Genomic DNA, 27,624 nt, shown 5'->3' with positions numbered 1-27,624 from the left:
ATCATCTTCCAATTGGCTTGCCTGGACTTGAGGAACAAGTCCACTCAATATAATCATCACATCTAATCCAACCTTCTACCTCTCATCCCTTGCCAGAAAAGCAAGCTATTTATTACTTGCTTTTATTATTTTCTCTGGCATAGAAGCAGCAGATAACTGTCTTGTCATACTATCATATAACCTTCCAGTTCAACAAGATAACCTTGCTGTGATATGCTAAACCATTTGCTTTCAGTTGTAGAACTTGTCAACATCTTTCGAAGACATCAAACATCTTTCATTCCAGCTGTACAGCAAAGGAGGCAATCCTAATGCTCCAGTGTGATGACAGTGTAGGAAGACAAAGAACTAACATTAGACTGTAGAAACCCAAAGGAAAGCAACTACAAGAAAATTCCTACAGTAATCTTGGCACACACCGGGAATGAAAGAGAGTAACTTTGTCCACTGCTTCTGAAGCTGCTGGCAACCGGTCCTCCAGCTTCAAGTTGTTCAAACCATATTTGTAATGAGTCCTTACGAACAGTGGGGGCCGCGAGTAGAACTAGAAACTGTCCAGCTTCCTAGAGTCTGCAGATTACAGTGGCCTAACAATGACACCAGCTGAACTCTTATACTCTTTAAAATCCATGCGCTAAACACTTGGAAAAAGCCTTTTTTACAGGGTCCAATCCAGGGTTTTGGCTAAAGAACTTAGGAGAATACTTAGGGTTAAAAAAAAAAAAACGTATCTGTTCCACTCACTTTACATGCACAGCTAAAAACACCTAGAAGCTTCTGGGTAAAAGCCCTGCACGTTTGGGTAGTGAAAATTCTACACAGTTCAATGCTTCTCAAAAATACTCCTTAGCCTCTACAAACAGAATGCGGTAGACTTCTATAGCAGGAAAGTTAGCATTTGCTTTGGGGTTTTATTTTTTTTCAAATTGAATCGAGCAAAACCAATCAAACTAAACAACATCTCCCACTAATTTTTGGGACACCCAACTTTTTTTCTTTAATATATATACTAGAAATCACATACTCTAGCGTTTCTGGAGATTCAAGCAGGAATTCTGCCTAAACAGTAAGGACTTTAATGTTTCTTTGCTTCTCTCCATTTACTTCAGAATACTCCTTCCACCTTGCAAATGACAAAAAGAGGGGCCTGGCTTCACAGTAAAGTCTCTAAAGGGGAACTTCCGCTCTGTGTAGAATTTTTCAAATACATAAAAGCAGACTATGACATGACATTTGCATTTTGCATAATGACCCTGTCATGGTGGACTCCTGGCCAAGAAACTTAGAACTACTTAAACCTTAGTGCTCAGAAACACAAGCAGAAAGAAGTAAATTTATTTTCTTACCTCTAAATTGTAGAGCACTCTGAAGGTGGACATGCCTGGAGCAAAAGATCTGAAAAGACTTTCTAGTATTGAACTAGCGCTGGGCTGATGTTGGTGTTTTGAAGACAAGGAGGGTGATTTTGAAGACTGAGAACTCGATTCTGATAGCAGTGTTTTCTAGGAGGAGTAAGTCATGGAAGAAATATTTTGAGACTACTGCGTTTTGTTGTAATTGGCAACACATTTCCTATAATCCCTGTAATAACCCTCTCACCTCCAGCTGCTTGGAAATAAATCAATAATCCCTAACATCAGCATTATTTTGCAGTAGAGTTTCAAACCCTTCACAGATTACACTCTGACACGGAATTTAAGAAACCTGGTAGTAAAATCCTTTTGGTTAAACTCACCAAGATTAGTTATTGTTTAATCCATACCTTCCTTCCCAGGGAATCAAGCTGATCAAGAGCCTCCTGAATAGCTGGGTCAGTGGGAATCAAGAGTAGCAGTTTTCTCACTCGCAGTGTTATCCTAAAAAGTTATCAGAAGTTACTTGCGCAAAATAGGGTTCAGCCACACTGTGGCCTAGTGGATGCCTACACACTGCAAAATAAGTAGCTATTCAAACTTTGCAGTGTTAGCATTTCTTCAGTGTTTAATAACCATTTAGTTTGCCTACCTTGGCTCCTCTAGATTGGCAAGCTGGTAAAGCATATCAAACACATTACACACGAGAGCCATGACTACTCCAGGGAGGGATTTCTCCTGAGAATTAAGCAGAAATACAAAGGTCTATTTCTCCCCTCTCTGTTGCAAGTAATTTAAGAGAGCTCTTCACTCAAGCAACTGACCCAGATGCCAACCCGGCCCGCAGAAATCCCAGCGACTTTCTAGACTGAGACAACATTTGAATTTTTACATTACCCAATTACCTCATTTCCCTTTTAACAATCAATTTCTGAAGTCAACTGTTAGTTAGGGTTGATGTACAAAGCAGACCAGGAGTGGTCCAAACACAACAGTTGATGCTTCCCAGTTTATTTTCATACTGCAGCTTTATTAATAATAGAAATCTGGAAATCTCTCCCCTCAACAAATATACAATCTCAAAATGAAATCATAAAGGTCTTGTTTGTTTAAAAGACCCTGTAGAGATTAATAAATCCCAAGCAGGCTACAACAGATGACAGAATACAGATTATAAAGTCCAATATGCATGCATAAGGCAATTGTATATTTAAATGCTTTGTTTCAATTGCCGTTTGAAAGCAGAACCAGATTACTAAAGGCTGGATACTCAGGCTGATGTGAACACTTCTGTCTCATGTTACTGTAGCTCTTCCACCCCAGCTGTGTCTCCCCCAGCTATCCCCCCTCCAGGAAAAATTCCGAGGGAAGGTTTCAGACTATTACACTGTACCTGTTCCATTGCATAGGAAGAACTAAATACACTGCCACTGTTGCTGGAACTGGTCGAGGAATCCGCAGAGCTCCCTGATGGAGTCCCACTTCCTGACGTTTTTACTGTAAGGACTTGTTCATCAGAGAAGCCCAGTTGGTGGAGTAATTTCTGATCTTTGTTTACGGTTAGCTGCAAGAAAATGTTTATCATTTAGTTCTGGAAAAGAGACTCAATTGCATAAAGAATGAGAATTCTTTGTAGTTAACATACCAGGCTGTCATGGGCAAATATCTGTATATTATCCACGGGTGAATTCAACATCTTGGCTATCTTCCACCTGACGCTCCCTACAGTTTCATTGCTATGAGCCTGTAAAATTAAACATTGGTTCAGTAAGTCTGCTCAAGCAGTAAATTCCTAGAGAAAAAAAGAAAAATCATCCATTAAAGTCTCCTGGCTACTCTGCATAAGGTCTAAAGGCATTGTCCACAAAAGAGACTGACAGGGCAGGACAGCAGTAGAAATATTCCATCACTGACAGTTAGCAACTTCTTTTCCCACCCCAGAATGATGGTCAAAACACATTTAGTGTACAGACACTTCCATTACAGTAGCCCTATACACACATTTAACATTTTAAAGTAGAATTTTCAAGTTGATTGGAGTCCTTAAAACCAGCTTCCTCTGTTCAGTCCAGGCATCAAAAAACCCACGAGGATCTAAGCGATCAACACCGCATGACACACACATAACCTGCGCACACATACCTCTATGGTGAAGGTATCTTTGGTAGACTCATACGTAACATTAAGTGTTAAAAGATGTCCATGGAAAGAGGCACCATGAGGTAGAATAGTTCGGGGCACAGAGTAAAGGTCCTACAGAAGAGAAGGATGACAGTAAATACCACCCTTGAAAATAAAGACATGTCAATGACGGTATGTAACAAAGTTACTAGAGTTGCATAGGTTTAAATAAGTTTTACTATTTTTAATAATATTGGAAGGTGTGTTCTTAGCCTTGCTTAGTAAGAAATTACGTATCTTACCTCTATTGTTATCACATAAAGCTCTGCCAACAGCAGCAGTCTCTCAATTATTACGAGTTTCGTTGACCTAGAGATAAACAATGAAAACAAGAGTAACCTGTCTCAGAGATTAATTTTCAACACCCAAGGGTAACTACGATGAATTAGCTGTTTTCAAATATAACTCCTTAAACCTAAATTTAATTCAGTTGAAACTAATTAGGAAAACAGGCCAAGGAGCTTACGTTACAACAAAACCAAACCCCACTTCCCCAGAAATATTACGTGACTAATAGGCTGGTAATAGTCTGTGGGGTTTTTTGTGGGTTTTCTTTGGGCTGGTTGGTTGAATGGGCCGGGTGGGGGGAGGGGAGGAGGGGGTTTTTTTGTTTGTTTAAAAAAAAAAAAACCCACAGGTTTTTCAAAGTCACTTTGGAACTCAAATTGTATTGTAATTCGAATATTTAATTGAGAAACCACCAGAATATACTACTAACAATACTGAGAATTTTAATTAGGCCCCAAAATCATGTGGGAAGCAGCTAGGAGCAAACGTTTACTGTCATGTTTATTCTTCTAAAGGCAGGCCTACCTGTAAGGAGACTGAACTGATGTTGCTACTGTAGGCATAGCAGTTGCTGTAAGCATTTTTGTAGCTCTTGTGACAGCATGTGTTAATGTTGGACCACCGAGTGCAGAGCTGGCTGCCTAGAATACAAAGCAGAGTAGAAGTGCTCGTTTACATGGACAATTAGTATGGCCTGGAGAGCTAAGAGGACAAGAAATATTTGTGGAAAGAAATTTTTTCTTTAAATAGAACTCTTGTAGTCCATTACTCTAATTCTAAGACACAAAACTGAAAAAGGATGTAGGTACAAGAACAATTAAAATTTGTGCTTTACCTCTAATCGTGTGTAGCAATCAGCAATAAACTTCTTGTGCAGTGATACTGAATCCTAAAGATAAAATGTACAAATGAATTAGAACTTAAAACAAAATCATGGGAATTACTCATAAACTGACAGAATGCAACAAATTACACATTTTAACATTCAGAGTACCAAGGCTCTATGAATGTCAAAGCACTTGCGTGTCCAAATACATGCCTACCTTTTTCAATCTAGGAGTTAGATTAATATAGCTGTAATTTATTATCAATTGAATAGCTTCATTGGCAATTTCTTCATCAGGTGACTCCATTGCAATCTTCCAAATGAAATCCATTCCTATCAATTCCAGTTTTTCTACACTCTATGCAAGAAAGCACAACAGTAAAACATGACTGGATTTCTTACGCAATAGTGAGTCGAACCACAGGAACAAAACAGTCTTCCATCTGCTGGAAAAGCATCTTTTGACTGCATCTTAAAAATTTTCTTGTCAAACACATTGCCAAGCTTTGGCACAGTGCAAAGTGAAATCACTAGCTGCAGATTTGTATATTTGTACTAGAAAAAAGTAATTTGTTTGCAGATGGATAAACAAGTTCCAAAGAACACTCTCAGTCAAGCCAAGAGAAAAATTAGAAACTTCAAAAGCATGGAGAAACCTAACTGGGACTAGAATTTGTTTCACAAAGGTCAAAATGGTAACTAACCACATAATAAACCATCACAAAACCTACTATGATACTTGGCAAAAATGTATCCATTTGAAAGAAGTCTCTGTGATAAAGATCTAAAATGCCTATGGAAAACTACTTAACACAGCCATTAATTTAATAAAAACACTGAAGGATCAAAGTTAAAAAATATTGCAGATGATAATTTGAGTATGACAAGCCTAAACCTCTTGTAAAAAAGAAAAACAAAAATAAAAGAAACATTTCGCTGCTAGAAAGAAGCAAAAAATGCACACTAGAATTCATGATTATTAATAAAAAAGTGGTCCACTCATTTCTCTTGCAAACTTTTAGAAGCTACATACCAGCTTCCAGCTACTCATTGCTGAATTTTAACAGTTGTAATTCTGGAGTTTAGGCTTCAAAATTTAACAATGGTAATACCAGAAGGACGATCTGCGTATTAATACAAACATGACCACACCAAATAGCTGCTGAGAATCCTTGTCTCTCCTCCTCCCATCCCCAGGATGCCACAGCTGGTATACAAGAACGAACTTGCCAGAACACTCACCAACTGAGTTCCTTGCCTCTTTAGTCGATGGTCACACAGGTTCACATTTTCAAAGAAAGTCTTAAATAAACTAAAACCTGAAAGTGAAAAAAGGTGCAAGCTTTTTATTCAGGTCAGGCTAAGTTTCTATGCTTTTTTGAAAAAATGTAGATGTCAAATACAGGAAATGACCTTTTCCCTCTAAAACTATCAAAACTCAAAATGATAGAAAAAGACCACTTTATTATAGTGATTTACAGAACTTTTTGGCTATTTACTTTGAAGGCTTAGAAAGCAAATTTCTGGTATATATTTCAAAAACAGATCTGTTGACCAAAGCCATTTTCTTACCATTCATAGTAATTTCATATGACTCCAGTTTAAGAATTTTCTCTTTGAAGAGCTGTTGCTGTACATCACTCTCTAGATCATGCTGTCCTTTTGTAAACCACTCAAAGCACATCTGAATGAAAGGCATACGTATTTTTAACCCGTTGTCATGACAAATATTTTAGTTTCATACAGTATTGGCAAACTATGTCAGACACGCCAGTAACTCATCTTACAGAAGTTTTATCCAGAGCAAGAGATTCAAAATCTAACCTCCAATAACCTCACTTATTTTACAGGCTGTATTGCAGCATCAGGGCACTTCATCTTCATAGTCATCTTTTACCCAAATAATGCTGAACATCTCTTACGACTCTGCAAACTTGCAAGTACCCCTTTTCGAACCAGCACCCATAACCTATAACTAATCTCCTGGCCAGTGTTTGTACTTCAGTCAAATTTAGTGTTAAAAGAACATCCTAGTCATAAGTGAACATCTAACAGTGGCACCATTACCTTACACAAAGCATATAAATGCATTATTAGTTTGTGTTTGCTACTTATGTTTCACATCTCAGCAAATGCATGTGCAATTCATTATCCATTAAGATTCACTCTGCAACCACAGACATCAACTTTTCAATTTTTTCTTACCTCTCGATCTAACTCACAAACATCCTGGCCAGTTACAAGGCATTCCCAGATCTCCTTGGCACGATTCCAGCCCAAATAAAGGGTGGCTTCTTGCAGAAAAAATGCCAAAAATTTTAGATGTGCCTCCAAATACTGAGAAAGAAGAAACAAAAACTCAAGCGTTCAGACTTTTCTTTCTGAAACAAAAACTCTAGGCATTCTTTTCATTTTCTGCAAACTTAGTTGTCAAATAACAGTACACTTAGCAAAGCCTGGAAACCAGAAAGTGTTTCTGCAGTGAGATTTATTTTTGTTTCACACAGCTTTAAACGTTACTTCTTCTTGATTACCTTTCTAAAAGAGATCACTGAATTCCTCTTGGATTTGCTATTACTCTCCCAATATCGATACTATTTGACACTAGTTACTAAGTCACAACTAGTGTGGAAAAAAAAATTATCAAAACCTTTGCAACAAAGTGTTACAAGCTCTCTCTGTGCGTGGCTTCCATGTCCTAACTAGGAAAACTTTCGTGTTTCCAAGAGCTTCGCACCAAATGCGAAGGTACAGTCTCTGCGCGAGTAGTTGAACTGAAGCTGTTGGAGAAGCCAAAAGTTTGTCGATCCTAGCTCTGTTATATAACAACAAAGCTACAACAAGCCCTAATAGATAAGTGTCAGAACTATAAATAAAAACTAGTGTAATTATTCACCAGGGAGAACATACATACCAGCGAATTCCAAAAATGAAACATCACCTAATCTTACGCAACTTGGTCAGTGATACACTACACGTTTTCAAAAACATAAGGTAGCAAGAAATTCAGGGTCCAGTACCTCCCGGTAAGTGTATCGACCATCCACTAATGTTGCTCCAACAAGCCCTCCTGGACCTGCCACAGATGCAGCCAAACGGTGGCATGATATTAAGCTTCCAGTCACCAGCTTCACTATTTCAAAGTTTTTCTTTAAATCTTGAATAATGCTCTTGGCAGAAAAAACCACAAAAACAAAAACAACCAAATATAAAACACTGAGAAAAGAGGCTTTTAAGAAAATACAAAAACAGGCACATGCACACAGCAGTCTGCTATTCTATAGATGTGTGTCTTCTCAGAAGGAGTAACGTTCCCCCCTCAGTCAGCTGTATCCCTTTCAAGCATCCAAAGCCCCCTAACGTCAGTGTTTTCAGCATATGCTGAAATACATTTGCTGCAGATTGCAAAGTCCCACACCTCCACTCAGCCACTGTATGACACATGTGACCTGCTGGTATTTTAGTCTGTTTTCCAAGAGTCAATGTCAATTCAATTACAAAGCAGCTGGTTTAAACATTAGCCATTGTTCATTTCTTAATGGAGACATGCCTGTTAATTACTCAACAAAAAGCTGAGAACAAAAATAAATTAGTCCTACCACAGCAAACATATTTATAGACATATATACACGCACACACAAATGGATGGCACAAAACACAGCATCCATACCTGCAGAGTTTGTTTATGCTACATCACTCAACTGTACTTGTCAAAGTGGTATTTAGTTCCCCCCGCCCCCCCTCTAAATTCAGACTTCCATGTTCTACAGAAGAGCCACACAGACATAACAAGGGCTTCAAAAATCATCTCACCATATATTCTTACCTTGTCTTGCTTTTGATAAGTTTGCTTAATAAACGAACGCGTGATTTCATGGAGCTGACGTAATGCTGGCACCACCCACACAAACTGAGGATTATTGTGCTGGGACGACTAGTAGTAAGAAAGGCAAAAACAATTACACATGTGTACAGGCTCAGCAACAGATTAACTTTCCTCTAAGACTCCCAGAAGCCTAATGATTTCTATCAGTGTCACTGCTTCACAACAACACCTGCTAGCTCTGCAGGCTTCAGTTACCTGTTCCTGGTCCCTTTCCAAACACACTCCAGGTGCCCTCCTTCACTTTCTACAAGAAGACCCTTGACACACACACACACCATTTTGCAATCCTTATTATTAAGCCCCAAGTACCACCTCTTTGCTAGAGAACATGCAAATTAAGAAGACAGAGAGCTCAGTTGCATGAGGGAGAGATTATAACCACCACCTTCCTCAATTATGGGAGATGAAGCAGGCCTGTTAGGGCATAAAAGGGGCAAATCCAGTCAAATGATGTTACTTCTTGCTAAAGCAAGAATAATAGAAGAAAGGACCTGAAATACTGAGGGTTAAGAGACAAGACAAAATTTCTGATTGGTGGTGCAAGGAGCCCTCTGATAGGAAGCAAAGAATATTCAAGCTGCATTTTGAAAGAGATCCTACAAAGAATAACCCTCCTACCTCATTGTTAGAACTGCTCATCACTTTTCTGGGAGGCTTCATTTTCTGTAAAGTTTGACCACACAAACCAGTACTGAGGTTGCTTGTTCAGAGACGTGATGTCTGGTTTAAATACTGACAACAACCAATACCACCTACACATTTAGAGAGACTAAAGTACCCTGTCTGTAACAGAGCTCTCTACTGAAGACTCCCTCGTGTATTTGAGAATGCTGCCTTAATATTACATTCCTTCTCAGTTTATGCCTTCATTTCCCCTAACGAAGTGAAATTAGAAAATCATGTCTTTTTAAACATCTGCTGTATGGTTACCCCAGTCCCATCCAGCCTACAATGACAGCTTTCCCTTAGTGTTCCCCACTGCAGCACCTCTCTGAAGACCTTTGCCAGAATGTAATTAAAAAGAACGCACAACAGGAAAGGACAAGCGAAGATCCAAAAGAAAAGACTGCAAGTTTCACAGAGATTGAGAACTCAAAGTTTGAAATCCGTATTCATAAGCATACACAAAAAAGTGTGATCAATATCAAGAAGCAACATACTATACCTCCTAAACAACTGAAATCCTCTACAGATTCTGCACCACAGACAAAAGTATATTTACCATGAAATAAATGCATGAAAAAAGTACAAGTCTGTTTCTTTATTTACAGGTATACTTCAGACTGAAAAAAATCAGACATCAGCACTCCTGCAGACCTCAAGAAAAACTGCCTGCTATGTGAACAGCGCAACATAGAGTATATGCAGTCTTTCAAGCCATGCATATCTCTGCTGCTGCCAGGAAACGTCTTAGCACAGGCAGCTGTGGGAATGGCTTCTTTACGTTAGATGAAAAGAATTTAAGTAACCTATTAAAATACAAAACTACTATGATTTACATATTGATCTGCATTTTGCAACTTAACAGCCATGCCAGAACACATGCTTAACTCAAAGAAAACTAATCTAGGCTTTCACATGAAAGGGACAGTTAAAATACTGACATACCTTTACAGTGGTTCCATTTGCAAATTCTAACCTTGGGCCCATCCTGGCAGTTTCCCATAAACTGATCACTCCTTGTGCTGAAAATTTGCTTAAAACAAAGGCAAGAGACTTACTATGAGTCTCATGGTCAACAAACTGGCTCACACAAAGCCTACCCCTCTCGTGGACTCCCCAAGGTAAGAACTTACAGATGGGACACGCAATTTGTGCATCTTGAAAGAAAGGGCAACATCAAAGCTAGATAACATTTCATTTGGGAAAAGATAAAATAATAAACCAACCCTCTTTATATCCTCTATGCATTTGATGATATAGCTTCTTTTGATTGCCTCTTTCACTGCATAGGCATCACTGAGGATTGTCAGATGTTCCTCCAAGGCCTGTTGAATAAGACTACATGGTAATGTTGGAAGATGAGCCAGCTCCCAAAGTACTTCCAGAACCTAGACGAAGAAGTGCAAGGTTAGTCAGGACCTAGGAAGTACAGAGACTAGCAACCCTATGTTTAATAAATTGGGGGGGGGGGGAAGAGAGAGATTTTATTTCACATTCACATGCCTTTCCAGTGGTTGTCTCCACCCGTGCTTCTCGACCAATGCGCCCGATCAGGCTCAACAGCTTCTGTCGTACTCGATCACTCTCTGTCTCCCAGCTCTGTATGGTCAAAAATGACATTCACTATTACAGCAGCAAGCACTGTCAGTCTGTTAAGTCTCAAATGTACACAAAAATACAATTTACAATTTTTTACTGCTGGAAAATCAAACAAACAAGCATATTTCCACCATGCGTACTTCCTTATTTTTGTTACTGGGAGTTACGGTACTAATTTGCCCAACTCTTTTTCAAATATAAACTAGAAGAGATTAAATAGAATAATAAAATGTCTCTTTTTCAGTACCTTAGCACTGCCTATATCATGTACATAAAAATCTAAGTCAATTAGCAGTATCAAGAGCAGATCAGGTTTTTGGGTTAGCAAGAAAATAGTCAGTATTAAAAGTGTTATTTTGTAGTCAATTTCATATTTCTATTTTTATATAGAGAGTACAAATGTATTCAAGGCATTTGCCTTTTGGCAGGCTGGATGCACAAGTATATCTCATAAATTCTCTTCCTAAGGAATGTAAATTAATGTGAAAACTTACCTTTTGGATTAGGACAAATAAATGATTGAGCTGGTCGGAGCTAAACTTCACAGCAGCTGCAGCAATAATGGTATGTATGTTTTCAATCACAGTGGAGGATTGTCCTGACTGAAAAGAGGAAGAAAACACATGAAGGTAGGTCTTCATGCCAAATGAGACAGAGAAAAATCTTCATGTAAGCATTATCCTACTATTCACAATAATGAGAAAGGATAACAGCTTTTGACATGTTAGAAACAGAAGGTAAGATTAACTGTCTCTGCTCCTCGCTTCACTGGCAGAGAGATCTTTGGAAGTCATTCTATAGCAGGAAAGAACAAGTTTGTCTGCCATTATTACAGCAATGTTAAGAGGCTGCAATGGCACGTAGCACCATAAGGTGTGGTGCCAGCAGTACAAACGTCACCATTTTTGCTGCTTGGTGAAGTTCATGTGTGGGGTGCTCCATCTCTGACACTCTTTCAGGCTTTATTCAAAAGTGAGCAATACAAAATCTCCTCCCACACTGATGGGAGCACCATGGTAACAAGAGCCAGAAGGGGGAGAAAGTATTGCATTTTATTAAAGAACAAAAGTGAGCAAGCTAGAATCACGCTTCAGCTCTACCAAGCACGCAAGACTTGCTACCATACCCGCACATACTGCGGATCTGACAGCGTCCAATGAGTTTAGTCTAAAACATCAACATTTGGACAGAGAAGAAAATCATTTCCTGCAGCGGAATATTACATTTCTGGTCAAAATTTCCGCATGTCATTTGCATGAAGTAGTCAAATCACCTTTCCTACACAGAGATAAGTTGAATATACATAAAGGAATGTGAAAAGTTGACTTGTCAGTCAATTATATACAGGAAGTTCAACGGGAATTCATACAGTTTGAGCCCACTCTCTTTAAAGTCACACTGTGAGCTGCATTCAAATTTATACCTCCAGCCACAAAAATTAATATTCTTAGGCACGGTCTTTGGTCTAGACAAACACTATCACCGGTTTCAGGCTGACAACCTCTTATTCCAATATTTTTGCAGCCCCTTAACACTTGTTGCAAATAACTGAACTTCATCATAAGATTTAACAGCTGTGTTACAAGAAATTGCCAGAACACTTGATTTTAAATGGTAAAGGAAGAAGTAGAAGAAAGCGTTTGCATTAACTGTACTGTTAAAATCTCAACACCTCCACTTTGCAATGAAGAGATGCCTATACTATAAACCAAAAAATCCCACCATTAGAATGTCTGCTTTTGTAAGACAGTCTGAAAGCACCTGCCTAGTCTTGGTTGCTTACCTGAATTCTCCAAATTTTAGTGAGCTCATCTAGAGATAATTTACTGCCCAGCAGTTCAATAATTCCCTTTATACGATCACAGTATTGTGCTTGGTCTATATTACCTACGAAATAAAGGCAGGACATTAAATTAATATATTTAAAACAGTATTAGGTACATTAAATGCATAAGAATAAACAAGTTCTTTTAAAAGGAAGATATGTTATGTTCATTTGCAATTTTTTTCTTTACTGTTACAGACAAATCCATCAGCTCAAAGAAAGAGAAAAGGCTCTTTCCATTTTTATTTTGTTAAATACATTCACACATTTGGTAGCAGTTCACACCCATAGGGCCTTACTACTTGAAAAAAAAAATCAACCCCAAAACCTCTCAACTGTCTTTTCCAGAGGCTAAAAATATGCAAAGATAAACTGAGAGTAAAAACCCCAGGTACAGCAGAAGACATCTGCACAGATATCAAATAGAGGACTAGATGATAGCAGGAGAATTTGCAGGGTTTTCCTTACTCTATTTTGAAGATGCTAAAAACCTTGAACTCTTTTTTAAATAGTGTTCCATTAAAATGCATTGAAAGTAACAGATGAAATTATTACATTGAAGACATTCAAAGCACATGCCAAAAGTCTTTGTGAAAGTGCTTACCTTCTAGAGCAATGGACAGGACAGAATTTTCTACTAGCCAATTTAGTAATCTGTCTGTATCTATTGCATTCTTCACTGACTTGGACACAGTGCTGTCTTCTATTAATTTCGTTACCTAGAAATTGCAAAATGTGAGATTCTAACAATGATTCCCACATGCATTATACACGTACACAATGAAATCTGTTCAAAAGGCTTACTGCAAAGCTTCAGTGTGAATGCTGGAATATTTTGAGCACAGGAGATATTTGGGTTTTTTGGGTTGGTTGGTTTTGGGGTTTCCTTTGTTGTTTTGTGGTTGTTCGGATTTTGTTTTTTAATAAGCTGTTTAAAGGCAAATTGCTAACCAGAAACAGCTCCTTGCCATCAGTCTCTGATGCAGCAAATTCTTATTCCCAGTGTGACACAGGAAAGCTGGCCTGTGTTGCCAGGTATGTTTCTACAGATATACCAGAAATAGGTTACCTCAGGCTTCTGTTTCTTACACTCAAATCAGTGTCCTATTTTTATCCAATACAGAACTGATACAGGCTCCTCACTCTAGGGAGAAAGAGTATATTTCTGCCAAAGCCTTCAAAAGCAACACATTTATAACTTCACCAAGGATACATGGCATTTATGATTGTGAACCAAATAGCAATGAGGCTTAACAGCCCAACTTTCCCATAAACAAAAAAGCAAAAAGCACAAAAGAGGGACTCTAAAACACCTCACAATGTCTGCATACTAAAAAAATGCCTTTTTTGGGACACTTAAAATGCAGAAGTTCTGGAAGGAAGAGATGAATGAACAATTCTACACTTAAACCATGACTCTGGTGAAAAACAAACTGTTCTCATCTTCTACTTCGATATAAGCTTCAAGCACAGAGCCCTGGTCCATAAACTCCAGCTCCTAGGTGCTACTACAGTGTCCATGTACAATCATAATAAAAAAAAAAAAAAAGTTACACAGTGTAATGATCTAACTGGACTGAGACACCGATCTAGGATTAAGTCCCATTTGTTTTTTTTCTTGCTTTTCTCTCAATGAAAGGAGGACAGAAAAGGGATATCCCCATAGGATGCTCTGAATTATCAGGGTTATCTCAGAGTGAATATTCAATGAATAGCACACACTCTTGCTGATAAATCAATCTGAAATTGCAGTTCTTCGAAAGGGTTCAGACTATGTCTAGTTGTTTTCTAATCGGGAGGCCATGGTCCTCGCAGTGGCTACTAACATTACAAACAACTCTCGTCATATCAACTTGTCCTGGTATTTATTATGAACTGAGCTTTTGCTAAGGCAACATCACTTGTCAGGAAATATTGCGCCATCTCTTTTTTAAGGTTGTGGTTTCAACGACTTACTAACAACCTCTCCCACCTACACACATACACACACACACAAAGCAAACCTACTTCTTTGAGGGAATTCATTTTTGCACTGAAGTGAGGAGATTTTAACATGCGCAACAGAATGTCCAGCCGTAAGTCATCCACCGCAGTTACCAAATCAGGCTGGAAGCGCATACACAGCAGTTTGATACCAGACAAGAGCTCAGGGATACTGACCAGTCTCTGTTTAAAACAAACAAACAAAAAAGGAGAAACAGAAGCACTGCTATTTCTGCTATTCTATTTCAGACTTCAACAATTCACAAAGAGCAGGTTTAGTGACCCAACACAGACTGTAATCTATGAAACACAGTACCAGGTACATCTGAAAGTATTACTTGTACACTAGAAATTCTAAGACAACAAAACCTTTGGTTAAAGTGGACTCTCCTGCTACAGATTTGACACACTGAATTGCTCCTCTTTAGTTACACAACCTATGCATACTTTTCAGTTTACAATTATCAATTTAAGTTTAAGTAAAAAGTCAACACTCAAAAATATAAAGCTGAACAGCAAATTCAAGGTAATACAGGAACTAGTCACAAGTTACATGAATATTTTATCAACCATTACCAAATTCTCAGAAGCAAATAGCTAATGCAACAGTCATATGCATACAAGCTGTAAGAATTTAACAGACTGCAAGACAGTAAGCATCTTCAAGTCAGAGAAGTGAGTAGTCCTTACACTTCAGAAGGGGACCAACAAAACCCTATTTGATAGCAACAGCAGCAAAATATTTTAATCATGACATCAGATATCTACTGGAAAAGGTATTGAATGCAATTGGGTAAATGTATTTTGTTCTATGTCATTCAGTTAGAATTCAGACCAGGCTGTATTTTTGTCAGTGAAAATAAAGCTATTGTTCTAGTCTACTTTGCCAGCATTTCCAAGATACACAGTAAGTTCTTCCCAAATATTTAATATATAAAAGATTACCTTGTCTTTCAAGTCCTTCTCTTCTACATTCTGTACATATTTAATCATTTTATGAATGACTGGATCCAGCATGGGCTAAAGAATGTGAGAAAAGACATGACAATCTTTTTATGTTTCCTGAAATCAATTACATTACTTGGAAGATCTGGCGGCAGCAAAGTGAAATATGTAGCTGAAAGCTCACAATTATCTTAGCCATAAAGCAACATACATAAAACTATCCTGCTAGGTACAGCCAGAAAAAGAAGCAATTAGAGTAAGAAGCCATTTCAGACCACCATAATACAGGTTAAAAAAAAAACAGAAACAAACAAACATCTTTCAAAAATGCATCAGTTATTAGATGCATCTCCCTCTCTGACTTCCAGTGGCTTCTGAACTACCTCCTCTTCAAATAAGTGACTTCCAGTCACTTACTAAATTGATAGTTTTGTTAGTGAGCGCAGGTGTGAAGCCTGGGGTATATTTGTACCTACAAATATACCATGGTGAATTTTTCTTCCTGTACCGCATTTTTTTCTAGTGTAAACTCCCATATGTATGTGCTTGATCTCAGCCAGAAACTTAAATTTAAAACAAAATCCATCCAGCAAGCTAGATTCTTTTCCCACATGCTTTACACCGATGAAGCTTACTAATGGCAGTGGCAAAGCTTCTCACTGTTGCAGATGTAGGCAAGTGACTACAGATCACTGTGCTTAGAAAATGAATCTGAACACCGTCTGCGCCCTCTATCCATCACTCTCAGGATGCTCAAAATGATTCTCGTACTTTATGCAAAGTGAGTTTTGAAGGCTTTTCGAATTAGTCACCAGTTTCACAACAACACAGCTGTAAAGTAATTTTCAGTCCTCTCTTTCAAATTCCTACGGTAAAAAGCACAGGTTCTCGCGTAGTTGTCTTTCTGATACCATACTGCCCAAGATCTACTTTAACACAGACAGCTTCATCTAAATCTGAGCAAACTACTACCATCACATTTCAAGGCTGTACTATTTCCTGAAAAGAACTCATAACAAAGGCACTTTACCTGTACTACAGAAGAGTTAAGATACTCTGCACAAACTCCAAATGGCTGAACTAACGCAGAGATTGCCTGAAAGAAATACAGCAAGTATTTAGGTGCACTTAAAAGAGACCTTTTCAGAGCTAGTGATCTATACCTTAAAAGGCAAATGAAGGTGAATAAGCACTGTTTGTCTCATACCACAATTTCCAGTCATTTGCTACAAATTGATTTTGGTGTGCAACTCCTTTACAACCACACATGGTTCAGGAAAGATTTACTCTAAGGCATATATATTTTTGCCTGAAATCAAACACACTTTCCCAGTTTTCACTAATTTTGGTCCTCTCAGTATTCTGTTCAGTCTTCTCTGTCTAATCCTGTTTCAGTCACAGAAGTAAACAGATGGAAAAGGACACATCACATTTTGGTTGCTCTCTACAGAAATGAGAAGCATGAATGCAAGACTTAAAGCCATATGGCAAATTTCTTCCCCAAAGCATTAAATGGGAGAAAGCTTTTGTAAATGTGTCATATACATGTCAAAATTTCTTCAATGCATGATTTTATTCTTATTTACTTTATACCCAAACTATACACCTATACTACCCAAACTACATTTGGAATTCTATACCCAAACTATTCTATGATTTTCAAGGGATGTCTATCATCAAGAAATTAAAAGTATAACAACATTTTTTTGCCAATAAATAATATCAAAATTGGTTTCTTCTCACACTGGATCAAGAAATGTGAAACTGAGTGTGCACCACCGCAGTCGAAGAACTAAATTAAATGATGCTGAACTAGACTTCCTTCCTAAGCCAGCAGTTATTAGTCATTAAACAAAGTCAAAGTTTCTATTGCAGTATCAGGATTTAAATAAAATTTCCTTTTTCTTCTGTCATGCTCATATATATATAAGCCTATTTCTTCACACAGTAGCAAATATTAGTACCCCAAGAAAAGAAGCTGAATTCTCTCCAACTGGCATTTCACTGAAAGCAGACTGATTTTATACTGAGGGACAAGATTCTGAATGACGTGGTTTTCTCTTTGCTTCCTTGTTCTTCAAAGTTTGAAAGATTATGAAGTCTCCTGAATATAGGTTAGGAAGCTAAAACTAGTTGAACTAGTCAGTTTTTAGACACAGCTCTTGAGAAGTTGCTTAGGATTAGACAGTACCTGTCTTCCTAAGTTGTTTTTTTTTTTTCTTAAACAATGATTTCTACAACAAATGACATAAGTCAATTCACTTGCAGCTAAATGCAGCTACAGCCGCAGTAAACGGAAAACCAGGGACCTACTTGTGAATTTACAGTGAAACTAGACTGACTGATGTCTAACTGGAAGGCTGAATGTTAGCCACAAAGGTACACTGACCCTTCCTTTTTTCTGTGATGTCTCAAAAACTCTTCAGTCAGGATTCTTACGCACAACCTCATTTGACCTGACAGCACTTCTCCAGGGCTCTGTGGGAATTTTGCTCTGGTACCAAAGCAAAGGTAAGAGCAGTGCCAAAAGGGACACTACTGGTTCTACATAAAGTGTGTAATGGAAAGGGAGAAGTCTCAAGATGAACTTACCCCAAGTTCAATATCTTCTGAATTGAGTTTGGACTGAATTGCTGAAAATCCACCCAACTCCGCAAACTGAAACAAAATAATCAGTATGATGTTAATGAACTACAGTATTATATCTTTTAAATAAACTATTATAGAAAATGCTCCGTTGAGAGTTTCTGGGATGACAACAAGTATCTTTACCATGGAACATCACATTCAACATAAACTTTATGTTTTCATGAGAATTCAGGGGCACACTGGGGAATGCAGTTCTACCTGGTAGCAGTTTAAACAACAATCTAGAAACTGTCTGAGGTAAAAATGGATATAGGGAAGAAAGCTAGACCACATATAGCAACAGCTAACTGGCCTAGCACGTTTGACTGGGAAACAGAACCACAGCCTAAGCTGAGCTCTCAGCCTCCTCTAGTCATAGCTATCATGTTAAGGTAAAGGTGCTCAAGGGAGAAGGCAGCAACTGAACACGGTTCATTTAGCAGGGCTCCTTCCCTACATTTAGGTAGGAGTAAAATCTTAAACTGGGTTTTGTTTTGTGGTTGTCACAAAAGTGAATAGTGGAAAAACAGATCATAGGGAAGGGGGAAGAAGAAATTACCTCTGAAGCACAAAGAATTCGAGTGACAAATAGCAATTCTGCTTCGTTTGCATTTACCTACCCTGTTTACCAGATCCACCAGCCACCCATGAGGTTCCTTGAATAATTAAAATATTAACAAATTAGTAGCTGTAACAGTCAATGATAAACATTTGTCTTCTGAAACAGAGATTTGGACAGACACATTCAGCACGTTAACCTACACCCTAAATGCATGCACTGTTATTTCAAATACAACAGCAATGTTTATAACAGCTTCTTTACTAAGAAAGTAGCTGGAGCTCTGGGAGGTTCTCATTAGCATCGTCCTTTCTTGGACTCTGCATGACATCACTGACCATGTGCTGTGGCAACAGTATGCACTGTGGCTGCTGACTCACAAGCAACTATATTTATAGCACATTATCAGTGTGGAACATTACTAAAGAACATTGCCCAAAGCAGCAGACGTAGAATTTTCTTTTTATGGCCACAAACTTGTTTCCTGAAGGAGAGATCAACTCCACCGATGCTTTTTTAGACCCACCCATCTGGAACAACTGTGACAAGACAGCACAAGCCTCAAAAACTGCCTCCTTTGCCAGTGTGTCTGACTTCAAGATATCCTATCCTTGACTATCAGAAAAGCACGAATTCTCTGCTAGAACTGTACACTAAGAGTTATCCTGGTCATTTCACACTCAACAGCCAAACAGATGTCAGTCCTTCGATACAACAGATCTACCCGTCTGATTGTTGTGATTCAGACAGGAAAGTACACCAGTTTCTAAATCCAGCCTCTGACAGAGAGCTGGACCAATTTGAGAGGAGAAATTCATTTCTACAGACCAACATACACTGAAGAGCTATTTGCTGTAACTCTTGGTGACAGATTTAAGGTTTCTTGTGTTACAAATACTTACTAATCAAACAATCTTTTCTGAAACAAACACATCTACCCTAAAAATAGGTTTTAGGGCATGACCATGCTCACCTTCTGAAAAGTGGCTATGGGCGAGACAGCATGCATGTTCCCTTCCCCGAAGACTTCTGCCCAGTTTCTCTGGCACACCTTCATTCGATTCTTGAAATGATACTCATTGTCGGGGTTAAATGCCTTGAAAGAAAAGCCCACGGCAATGAACAAACAAGCCTTATGCCAGTCTCAAAACTTATCTTGATAATATTTTACTTTTTGAGTTGAGCATTCTCCTGGTTGACAGTTAAAGAGCTAGCAAAAAATAAAGTTTAACAGAAGACCCCTGCTCCTGCCTCTCAGTTCTCCTTGTATAAAAGCATTCTGAAGCTCGCATTCTACGTAGACAACATCCAATACCCATGTGAACCAGATAACTGTATAAAGGGGGAGAAGAACCTGAAGTACCATTTCCAAAAAATAAACAGTGAAATGACAGCAGATATGTTGGTTTTCTTTTTTAAAGCACTAGTTTTCAGAAGTTTTGAACAGCACTCACTCCTTCATGAATTGTATACCGGATGTTAAAACTCTGCAGCACGCAATGGCTGCAGATTGTAAGACAATACACTACAACTTAAATAGGTAGAAAAAGCATCAGCAGCATAAGTATGAAATATCAAATACCCCAATATTAGAAACTGCATCAGAGAGTCAAATACCATTGTGAGTACACCAAGCAGGCCCACTGGAATAGGATCTTGTTTCACTCTTTCTGCAACCAGGTCCACTAGCAACATAAGCATGTTGTATATTCCTTCATGGATCTCGGTTCCCCATTTGTGAACAGCACTGGAAGTCAACAGCTTCGGGGAAAAAAAAAGTAAGTTTGAGCACAATCACAAAACAGGAGAAATTTATCAAGCCCTGAGACTGTTTTCAGAGCAAATGTTTCCTTAGAGTGTACTAATCACTGTCTGGTATGTTTTTCACATGCTCTTCCTGCACTACTGGCTGAAGAGTTAATTAAATCTGTAATTTCATTGAACACCTTAAATCAGTTTATAACAGAAAATAAAATGTATCAAACTGTTTTCCGTTTCCATGCACTAGTAAAGACTGTAAACATTGCAAAGAACAACCAATATGAAACTAATTTGTTTGCAGATTGAACGCACAAATACTAAATCTTCAAGTAGGTGTGTCACAAAGCTGCACTGATTCAGCTGTAATAACCATGTAACAATTCACACTTTTTGAGCAGCTTCTACTGGAAAACAAAGAACATGTACCATGAAGACAGAAGTATTTAATGCTGCTTTCCCACCTACTGAAACATGTTCTTTAAATCTGGTCTGATGTGGTTGTTTATAAAGGACATTAAGCTTCCATCTGCAAATTTCTACTAGCTATGTCTGAACATAATCAGTTAAAAAGCTTAATACCTTAAACAGAATAACTTTTCGTACCATTTTAAGAATCGAGAGTTTCTTGCAAGTATTTCAGCAAATTGTAATTCAACACATTCTGAACCTAAGATTTCTACAGATTATCCTTCTGGAGGAGCACTCTACACTGTTTATTTAATACGCAAATAATACCAAGGGATTTAAAAACACTGTATGTAAAGTTATTACTCTAATAGCCAAATGGAAAAATAATTTTCCCCTTAAATTTCTATATTCCTTAAATATATTCTCTGTATTTTAAGATTAAAATGCTCAGCATAAAGCACCGAGACGAAAGAAATTCTAACAGCTCATGCAAAGAAGTAAGAAAGAATTCAGCAACTCTCCAAAGCAGCAGCAGAAAGAACAGAGTTAAAGGAAATTTGATTCTGAACTTGCCATTAATGGCTGTATCCAAGGGTCTTTAAACCTGTCTTTAGGCTCCACTAATTACTATAGAGTTCTTCATTTAAGAAAGAAGAAAAAGTGGGGGGGGAAGGGGAGAAAAAAGAGAAAAGCGATGTGGCAGCATTGACCAGAATTGCAGAACTGGGACTTTGTATGATTTTAATCTCAGTCTATGCATGCTTCTAATCCAGGAAAACAATCTGACTATGATTTTAATTTAAGAACATACTCACTAGTTACCATAGTTTCTGAAGTCTGGATTACAAAACACTACCTTCCAACTGTGAACAATGCAAAGAAACACTGAATTGGTCCACTGTACCTACTTACCTTTTTAAATGCTTCAGGCATGCATCTGTCCATAAATCTCTTGCAATTCTCATCAGAATCAGAAATACCTTTACAGAAAGGAGAGTGCTTTTTAAAAGTATTTTAAAAATACACTTTTTAAGATTACATCAGGGAGCTCATTGCAAGTTTCTGGGAACACCAACCAAAACCAGCAGTAATAAATTTGCTGCTGTTCACTCACAACTAGTATGCTATTTCAGCCACAAAAAAGCGTAAGTCAAGAGAACTTGCCATTCAGAAATAAGAAGTTTCCGAATGTTCCATCTTTTACAGCTTCTTCAAGCATTATTAGCACTGTGTTTATCCCTTCGAAGTTTATAATTTATACTAACTTTAGATAATTTCTGATGCTTCACAGCCTCCAGCCAAAACCAAATCTAAGTACATTCTTCTAACACAAGCTCAAAACAAAGAAGCAAACCAGAACAACCTAACAACTTCCATTCTTCAACAGATTATAACCTCCTTTTAGTCTGCCATTAGGCATGATAGAAAAACTATCTTGCACTCCTATTATATACCAGTTGTTGGGCATGATGCCTCCATAACACTCTTCACCCCAGCCAAAGTACTGAATACAGAAAAGTCAAATTCAGGGCTAATGCAATATAAGCACTTCACTAGGGAAAAACAACCAGTTATACAAGCGTGGTACAGCATGGATTTAGATGACAGCTTGTTTTTACGAATGGAAAATAACCAGCACAATGAAAAAAAGAGTCAGTAATTCAGCTCTGAAAAACAGTAATTCCTACAATCATTAGAACATAAAGAAACATGTGCTCCACTTTTTAAAAAAGCTGAAGTAAACAAATTACTTTAGAGAAGAAAAAAAAAAAAGAGATCAACATTCTTTTTACAGCATTGGGTAGAATAGTTCATTGTGAACCACTTCCACAGAGATGCGATCATTCTGCAGGGTGCTAAATAAACAGCTGCAAGATGAACGCAAAAAACGTAACCGCCAACCATACTGTCTATGAAACCCTTTGAACAGATAATCTTTCAAGGTGTAGAAAGAGAACTTACCTAGTCTTGCTAGGTAGGTGGATGCAATGAGGCACTTGCCTAGAGACTCCTCCCGCTTATAGGGTATGGACCAGTGATCTGTTAAAACTCTGCTCTCCAGCTCATACAAGTTAGTTGTTGGAAACTCAATACCTTCACCAGAGCAATTCCCATTTTCATCACTTTTCTGTGAATGAAAAGGAAGTTCAAGTGAAACAATTCTTATCTCTCTTCTAGACACTTTAAAAGATTGAGTAGCTTCAGAAAAAGCGGCTGTGCTTATTACAGAATCACAGAATCACAGAATAGTAGGGGTTGGAAGGCACCTCTGTGGGTCATCTAGTCCAACCCTCCTGCTGAAGCAGGGTCACCTACAGCAGGCTGCACAGGACCTTGTCCAGGCGGGTCTTGAATATCTCCAGAGAAGGAGACTCCACAACCTCCCTGGGCAGCCTGGGCCAGGGCTCCGTCACCCTCAGAGGGAAGAAGTTCTTCCTCATGTTCAGACGGAACTTCCTCTGCTTCAGTTTGTGCCCATTGCCCCTTGTCCTGTCACTGGGCACAACTGAAAAGAGCTTGGCCCCATCCTCCTGACACCCACCCTTCAGATATTTATAAGCATTTCTAAGGTCCCCTCTCAGCCTTCTCTTCTTCAGGCTGAACAAGCCCAGCTCCCTCAGCCTTTCCTCGTAGGAGAAATGCTCCAGTCCCCTCATCATCCTTGTAGCCCTCCGCTGGACTCTCTCCAGTAGCTCTTCATCTTTAGAGTGATGATCCATAGACAGAATCACAGAATAGTAGGGGTTGGAAGGGACCTCTGTGGGTCATCTAGTCCAACCCCCCTGCCGAAGCAGGGTCACCTACAGCAGGCTGCACAGGACCTTGTCCAGGCGGGTCTTGAATATCTCCAGAGAAGGAGACTCCACAACCTCCCTGGGCAGCCTGTTCCAGTGCTCCGTCACCCTCAGAGGGAAGAAGTTCTTCCTCATGTTCAGACGGAACTTCCTGTGCCTCAGTTTGTGCCCATTGCCCCTTGTCCTGTCACTGGGCACCATTGAAAAGAGCTTGGCCCCATCCTCCTGACACCCACCCTTCAGATATTTGTAGGCATTTATAAGGTCCCCTCGCAGCCTTCTCTTCTTCAGGCTGAACAAGCCCAGTTCCCTCAACCTCCCCTCGTAGGGGAGATGCTCCAGTCCCCTCACCATCCTTGTAGCCCTCCGCTGGACTCTCTCCAGTAGCTCTTCATCCTTCTTGAACTGGGGAGCCCAGAACTGGACACAGTACTCCAGATGAGGCCTCACCAGGGCAGTGTAGAGGGGAAGGAGAACCTCCCTCGTCCTGCTGGCCACACTCTTCTTGATCCACCCCAGGATCCCATTGGCTTTCTTGGCAGCCAGGGCACACTGCTGGCTCATGGTTAACCTGTCGTCCACCAGGACACCCAGGTCCCTCTCCGCAGAGCTGCTCTCCAGCAGGTCCACCCCAAGCCTGTACTGGTGCATGGGGTTGTTCCTCCCCAGGTGCAGGACCCTGCACTTGCCCTTGTTGAACCTCATCAGGTTCCTCTCTGCCCAGCTTTCCAGCCTATCCAGGTCACGCTGAATGGCAGCACAGCCTTCTGGTGTATCTACCACACCTCCCAGTTTGGTGTCATCAGCAAACTTGCTGAGGGTACATTCTAACTCTTCATCCAGGTCGTTGATGAAGAAGTTAAACAAGACTGGGCCCAGTACTGACCCCTGAGGGACACCACTTGTCACCAGCCTCCAACTAGACTCAGCGCCGCTGATGACAACCCTCTGAGTTCTGCCATTCAGCCAGTTCTCTATCCACTTCACCGACCACTCATCCAGCCCACACTTCCTCAGCTTCCCTAGGAGGATATCATGGGAGACTGTGTCGAAAGCCTTGCTGAAGTCAAGGTAGACAACATCCACGGCTCTCCCTTCGTCTACCCAGCCAGTCATGTCATCGTAGAAAGCTATCAGATTGGTCAGGCATGATTTCCCCTTGGTGAATCCATGCTGACTACTCCCGATAACCTTCTTTTCTTCCACTTGCTTCATGATGGCCTCCAGGATAAGCTGCTCCATCACCTTACCCGGGATGGAGGTGAGGCTGACCGGCCTGTAGTTCCCTGGGTCCTCCTTCTTGCCCTTTTTGAAGATTGGAGTGACATTGGCCTTTCTCCAGTCCTCGGGCACCTCTCCTGTCCTCCAGGAGAGAGGAGATCTTTCTTGAACTGGGGAGCCCAGAACTGGACACAGTACTCCAGATGGGGCCTCACCAGGGCAGTGTAGAGGGGAAGGAGAACCTCCCTCGTCCTGCTGGCCACACTCTTCTTGATCCACCCCAGGATCCCATTGGCTTTCTTGGCAGCCAGGGCACACTGCTGGCTCATGGTTAACCTGTCGTCCACCAGGACATCCAGGTCCCTCTCCGCAGAGCTGCTCTCCAGCAGGTCTGTCCCAAGCCTGTACTGGTGCATGGGGTTGTTCCTCCCCAGGTGCAGGACCCTGCACTTGCCCTTGTTGAACCTCATCAGGTTCCTCTCTGCCCAGCTTTCCAGCCTATCCAGGTCACGCTGAATGGCAGCACAGCCTTCTGGTGTGTCTACCACACCTCCCAGTTTGGTGTCATCAGCAAACTTGCTGAGGGTACATTCTAACTCTTTGCAAGCATGTCAAATTCTCGAAAACCCTGAGGCTGCTTGTGTTTTCCAAAGTAGAACTTCATCTTTCAATTTGAATTGAAGGGATTACACACTTTTATGTATTTCATGTAGGTGATAACTACAATGTTTACATAACTAATTGCTAACTAATTGCCTAGTTAGGTGGCAAATCTTGTTCCTTACCATATCAGATCCTAGAGCCAAGTGATAAGTGCTTCCAGTCCCCGTTGAGACTGTAGAGTACAAACCTTGATCTTCCCAGAGCTGCATATTAATCCTCTGTTCAACAACTGCTGTAGAATATGGAATGGTTCATTCTAAGTGAGGCCAATTTCATCACCCTCTCACCCCATCACATTAAGAAAGACAAGACACTCACCCAGTACATGAAGACTTTTTTTATTTTACTAGCTACCTATCTAAAGAAAAAATGTACATCTCAAATACAGTTGTCCAACAAGGAAACTACAATTGTCCTTCTCCTGAAGTCAAAAAGAGTTACTGGAAAACGCTCTGGAAGGCAAATGGGAAAAAGCAAGCAGATGCCTGCAGCTCAGCTTTACAGGTTTCCTTGCTAGAGCCACTGACCAGCAGTTACTTCTGTGTACAGGCAGGACACAGACTGAGCCCCATGTTCTTGTGAAGTGCCATACGAGGTAACTGCCTCAGTACTGCCAAATGAAAGAGTAGACAAGTTATCCATTTATTTTGTTTATTTTTTAACCTCACATAGATGCTGGCTACCCTTTGTGTCAAAGAGTTCACATGGACTGATTTTCTCTGGCTTCACAAGAGCAGACAACTCAAGAAGGAGAAAGGACAGAATGTCCGGATCAGGCCTGGCAGCAGCCAGGAGCAACTCTCAGCGACAGAGCAAAACACAAGTGCAGTGATGATAACAAGATCCCCTGAGAGAGAAGCCAGGGACATGTAGGGAGGAAGGACAAGCAGGAAACACATTCAAGAATAAAAGAACCAAACCCACCAGTATCAGGAAAGTGAATGGAACAAATAGAAAGTAATAAATCTAAAGAAAGAACTGAACTCAGGAGGACATGGGATACAAAGAATGAAATCAATGTATGCAGACATGTGTCCTTCCAGCTCTCTCACTGCAATTGCTACTTGCAGGATTAGACCTGTTCATCAAAAAGTAAATGTGTCATATTCACTTTCATAATGATTCAAAAATATGAAGCCAAGGAAACAGCAATTGTATAGAGCTTATCCTTTAAAGACCCCTGGTGCAGGTGACGACAGCACACAGTGGCTGGACTTCCTCACAGGTTCTAGAGAGCAGCAGTAAAATTTACAGAAATGCAACATAAAATAGTGCTCAGAAAAAAAACACATCGGTGTTCGGGAAGTAAGGTGCCACCTTCCCCGAATCCTCTACCAAACATTTAGTCCTAAGTTTGTCATTATGAGAAGGTGTACTTTAACAGACCTGAACATGAACTTCTGAAACTGCCTTTGTCCGATTCAGTACTGTGCATGGAAGTCTAACGTAATGCACATCTAGCAAATCATGCCCTGATTAAATACTTCAAGTCTAAACGAAAAGACACTGAAAACATTTAAAAGCAAAAGTTTTCTAGGAAATATCCTCTTGTATTCATTAAATAAACAACAGGTAAGTTTACAGCTTTTGTAAAGGACACCGACCCAGAACACAAACCCGTTTCCTGCAGAAAATAAATGTGCAGTTACAAAGAAAGCCCTTACAGTAACAGTACAGGATACAACAATTAGTCTAATAAAGGTAGACTGAGCATAATATAAACACCCAATTGTTAAGTCCCACATTTCAGTTCAGCCTAGACTTGTAGCAAAGGAAAGCAACACTTCAACAAATGATTACAGCAACTGAACTACGGTTGCTCCATTCCCTGGAGGAAAGCATCCATGTTAAATAAAAATATCAATTACTAACACCAGTTTAAGAGGTGCAGTCTAATAGCAGTGCAGACTTTCAACTGTTGCTGATAAACCCCACCTGTTGTTCTGCTTCCCATCTGCATATAAACAACGTTGCTCTTTATTTACCTCTTTCCACATAAGTGATTGCCAGTGTCTGTAATATTATGGAAATTCATAAGGAA

At 39.7% G+C, this 27,624-nt stretch overlaps 1 protein-coding gene across 3 annotated transcripts in view; it reads right to left on the bottom strand.

Moving 5' to 3' along the window:
• Positions 1-27,624, bottom strand: part of USP24 (ubiquitin specific peptidase 24) — a 67,047-nt gene that overhangs the window by 29,194 nt on the left and 10,229 nt on the right. For 2 of the 3 annotated variants that reach the window (XM_075424426.1, XM_075424427.1), the window contains exons 2-31: positions 22,867-23,032; positions 21,817-21,884; positions 20,353-20,496; positions 19,709-19,831; positions 18,797-18,832; positions 18,141-18,206; positions 16,579-16,644; positions 15,549-15,623; positions 14,628-14,786; positions 13,225-13,339; positions 12,579-12,682; positions 11,290-11,397; positions 10,700-10,795; positions 10,423-10,584; positions 9,152-9,196; positions 8,474-8,581; positions 7,668-7,817; positions 6,853-6,984; positions 6,220-6,331; positions 5,890-5,966; positions 4,865-5,005; positions 4,657-4,710; positions 4,347-4,462; positions 3,776-3,842; positions 3,495-3,605; positions 2,998-3,096; positions 2,746-2,916; positions 2,005-2,090; positions 1,763-1,856; positions 1,347-1,502 (exon numbers count right to left, since the gene is read on the bottom strand). In XM_075424426.1, coding sequence (XP_075280541.1) covers positions 1,347-1,502; positions 1,763-1,856; positions 2,005-2,090; positions 2,746-2,916; positions 2,998-3,096; positions 3,495-3,605; positions 3,776-3,842; positions 4,347-4,462; positions 4,657-4,710; positions 4,865-5,005; positions 5,890-5,966; positions 6,220-6,331; positions 6,853-6,984; positions 7,668-7,817; positions 8,474-8,581; positions 9,152-9,196; positions 10,423-10,584; positions 10,700-10,795; positions 11,290-11,397; positions 12,579-12,682; positions 13,225-13,339; positions 14,628-14,786; positions 15,549-15,623; positions 16,579-16,644; positions 18,141-18,206; positions 18,797-18,832; positions 19,709-19,831; positions 20,353-20,496; positions 21,817-21,884; positions 22,867-23,032 — 3,207 coding nt within the window. The remainder of the gene's footprint in view (positions 1-1,346; positions 1,503-1,762; positions 1,857-2,004; positions 2,091-2,745; positions 2,917-2,997; positions 3,097-3,494; positions 3,606-3,775; positions 3,843-4,346; positions 4,463-4,656; positions 4,711-4,864; positions 5,006-5,889; positions 5,967-6,219; positions 6,332-6,852; positions 6,985-7,667; positions 7,818-8,473; positions 8,582-9,151; positions 9,197-10,422; positions 10,585-10,699; positions 10,796-11,289; positions 11,398-12,578; positions 12,683-13,224; positions 13,340-14,627; positions 14,787-15,548; positions 15,624-16,578; positions 16,645-18,140; positions 18,207-18,796; positions 18,833-19,708; positions 19,832-20,352; positions 20,497-21,816; positions 21,885-22,866; positions 23,033-27,624) is intronic. The other variant, XM_075424428.1, reaches the window with a different exon arrangement.

The sequence above is a fragment of the Opisthocomus hoazin genome, chromosome 6 (assembly GCF_030867145.1).
Source record: "Opisthocomus hoazin isolate bOpiHoa1 chromosome 6, bOpiHoa1.hap1, whole genome shotgun sequence".
NCBI lineage: Eukaryota > Metazoa > Chordata > Aves > Opisthocomiformes > Opisthocomidae > Opisthocomus > Opisthocomus hoazin.
This window is presented reverse-complemented; position numbering and strand designations above follow the sequence as displayed.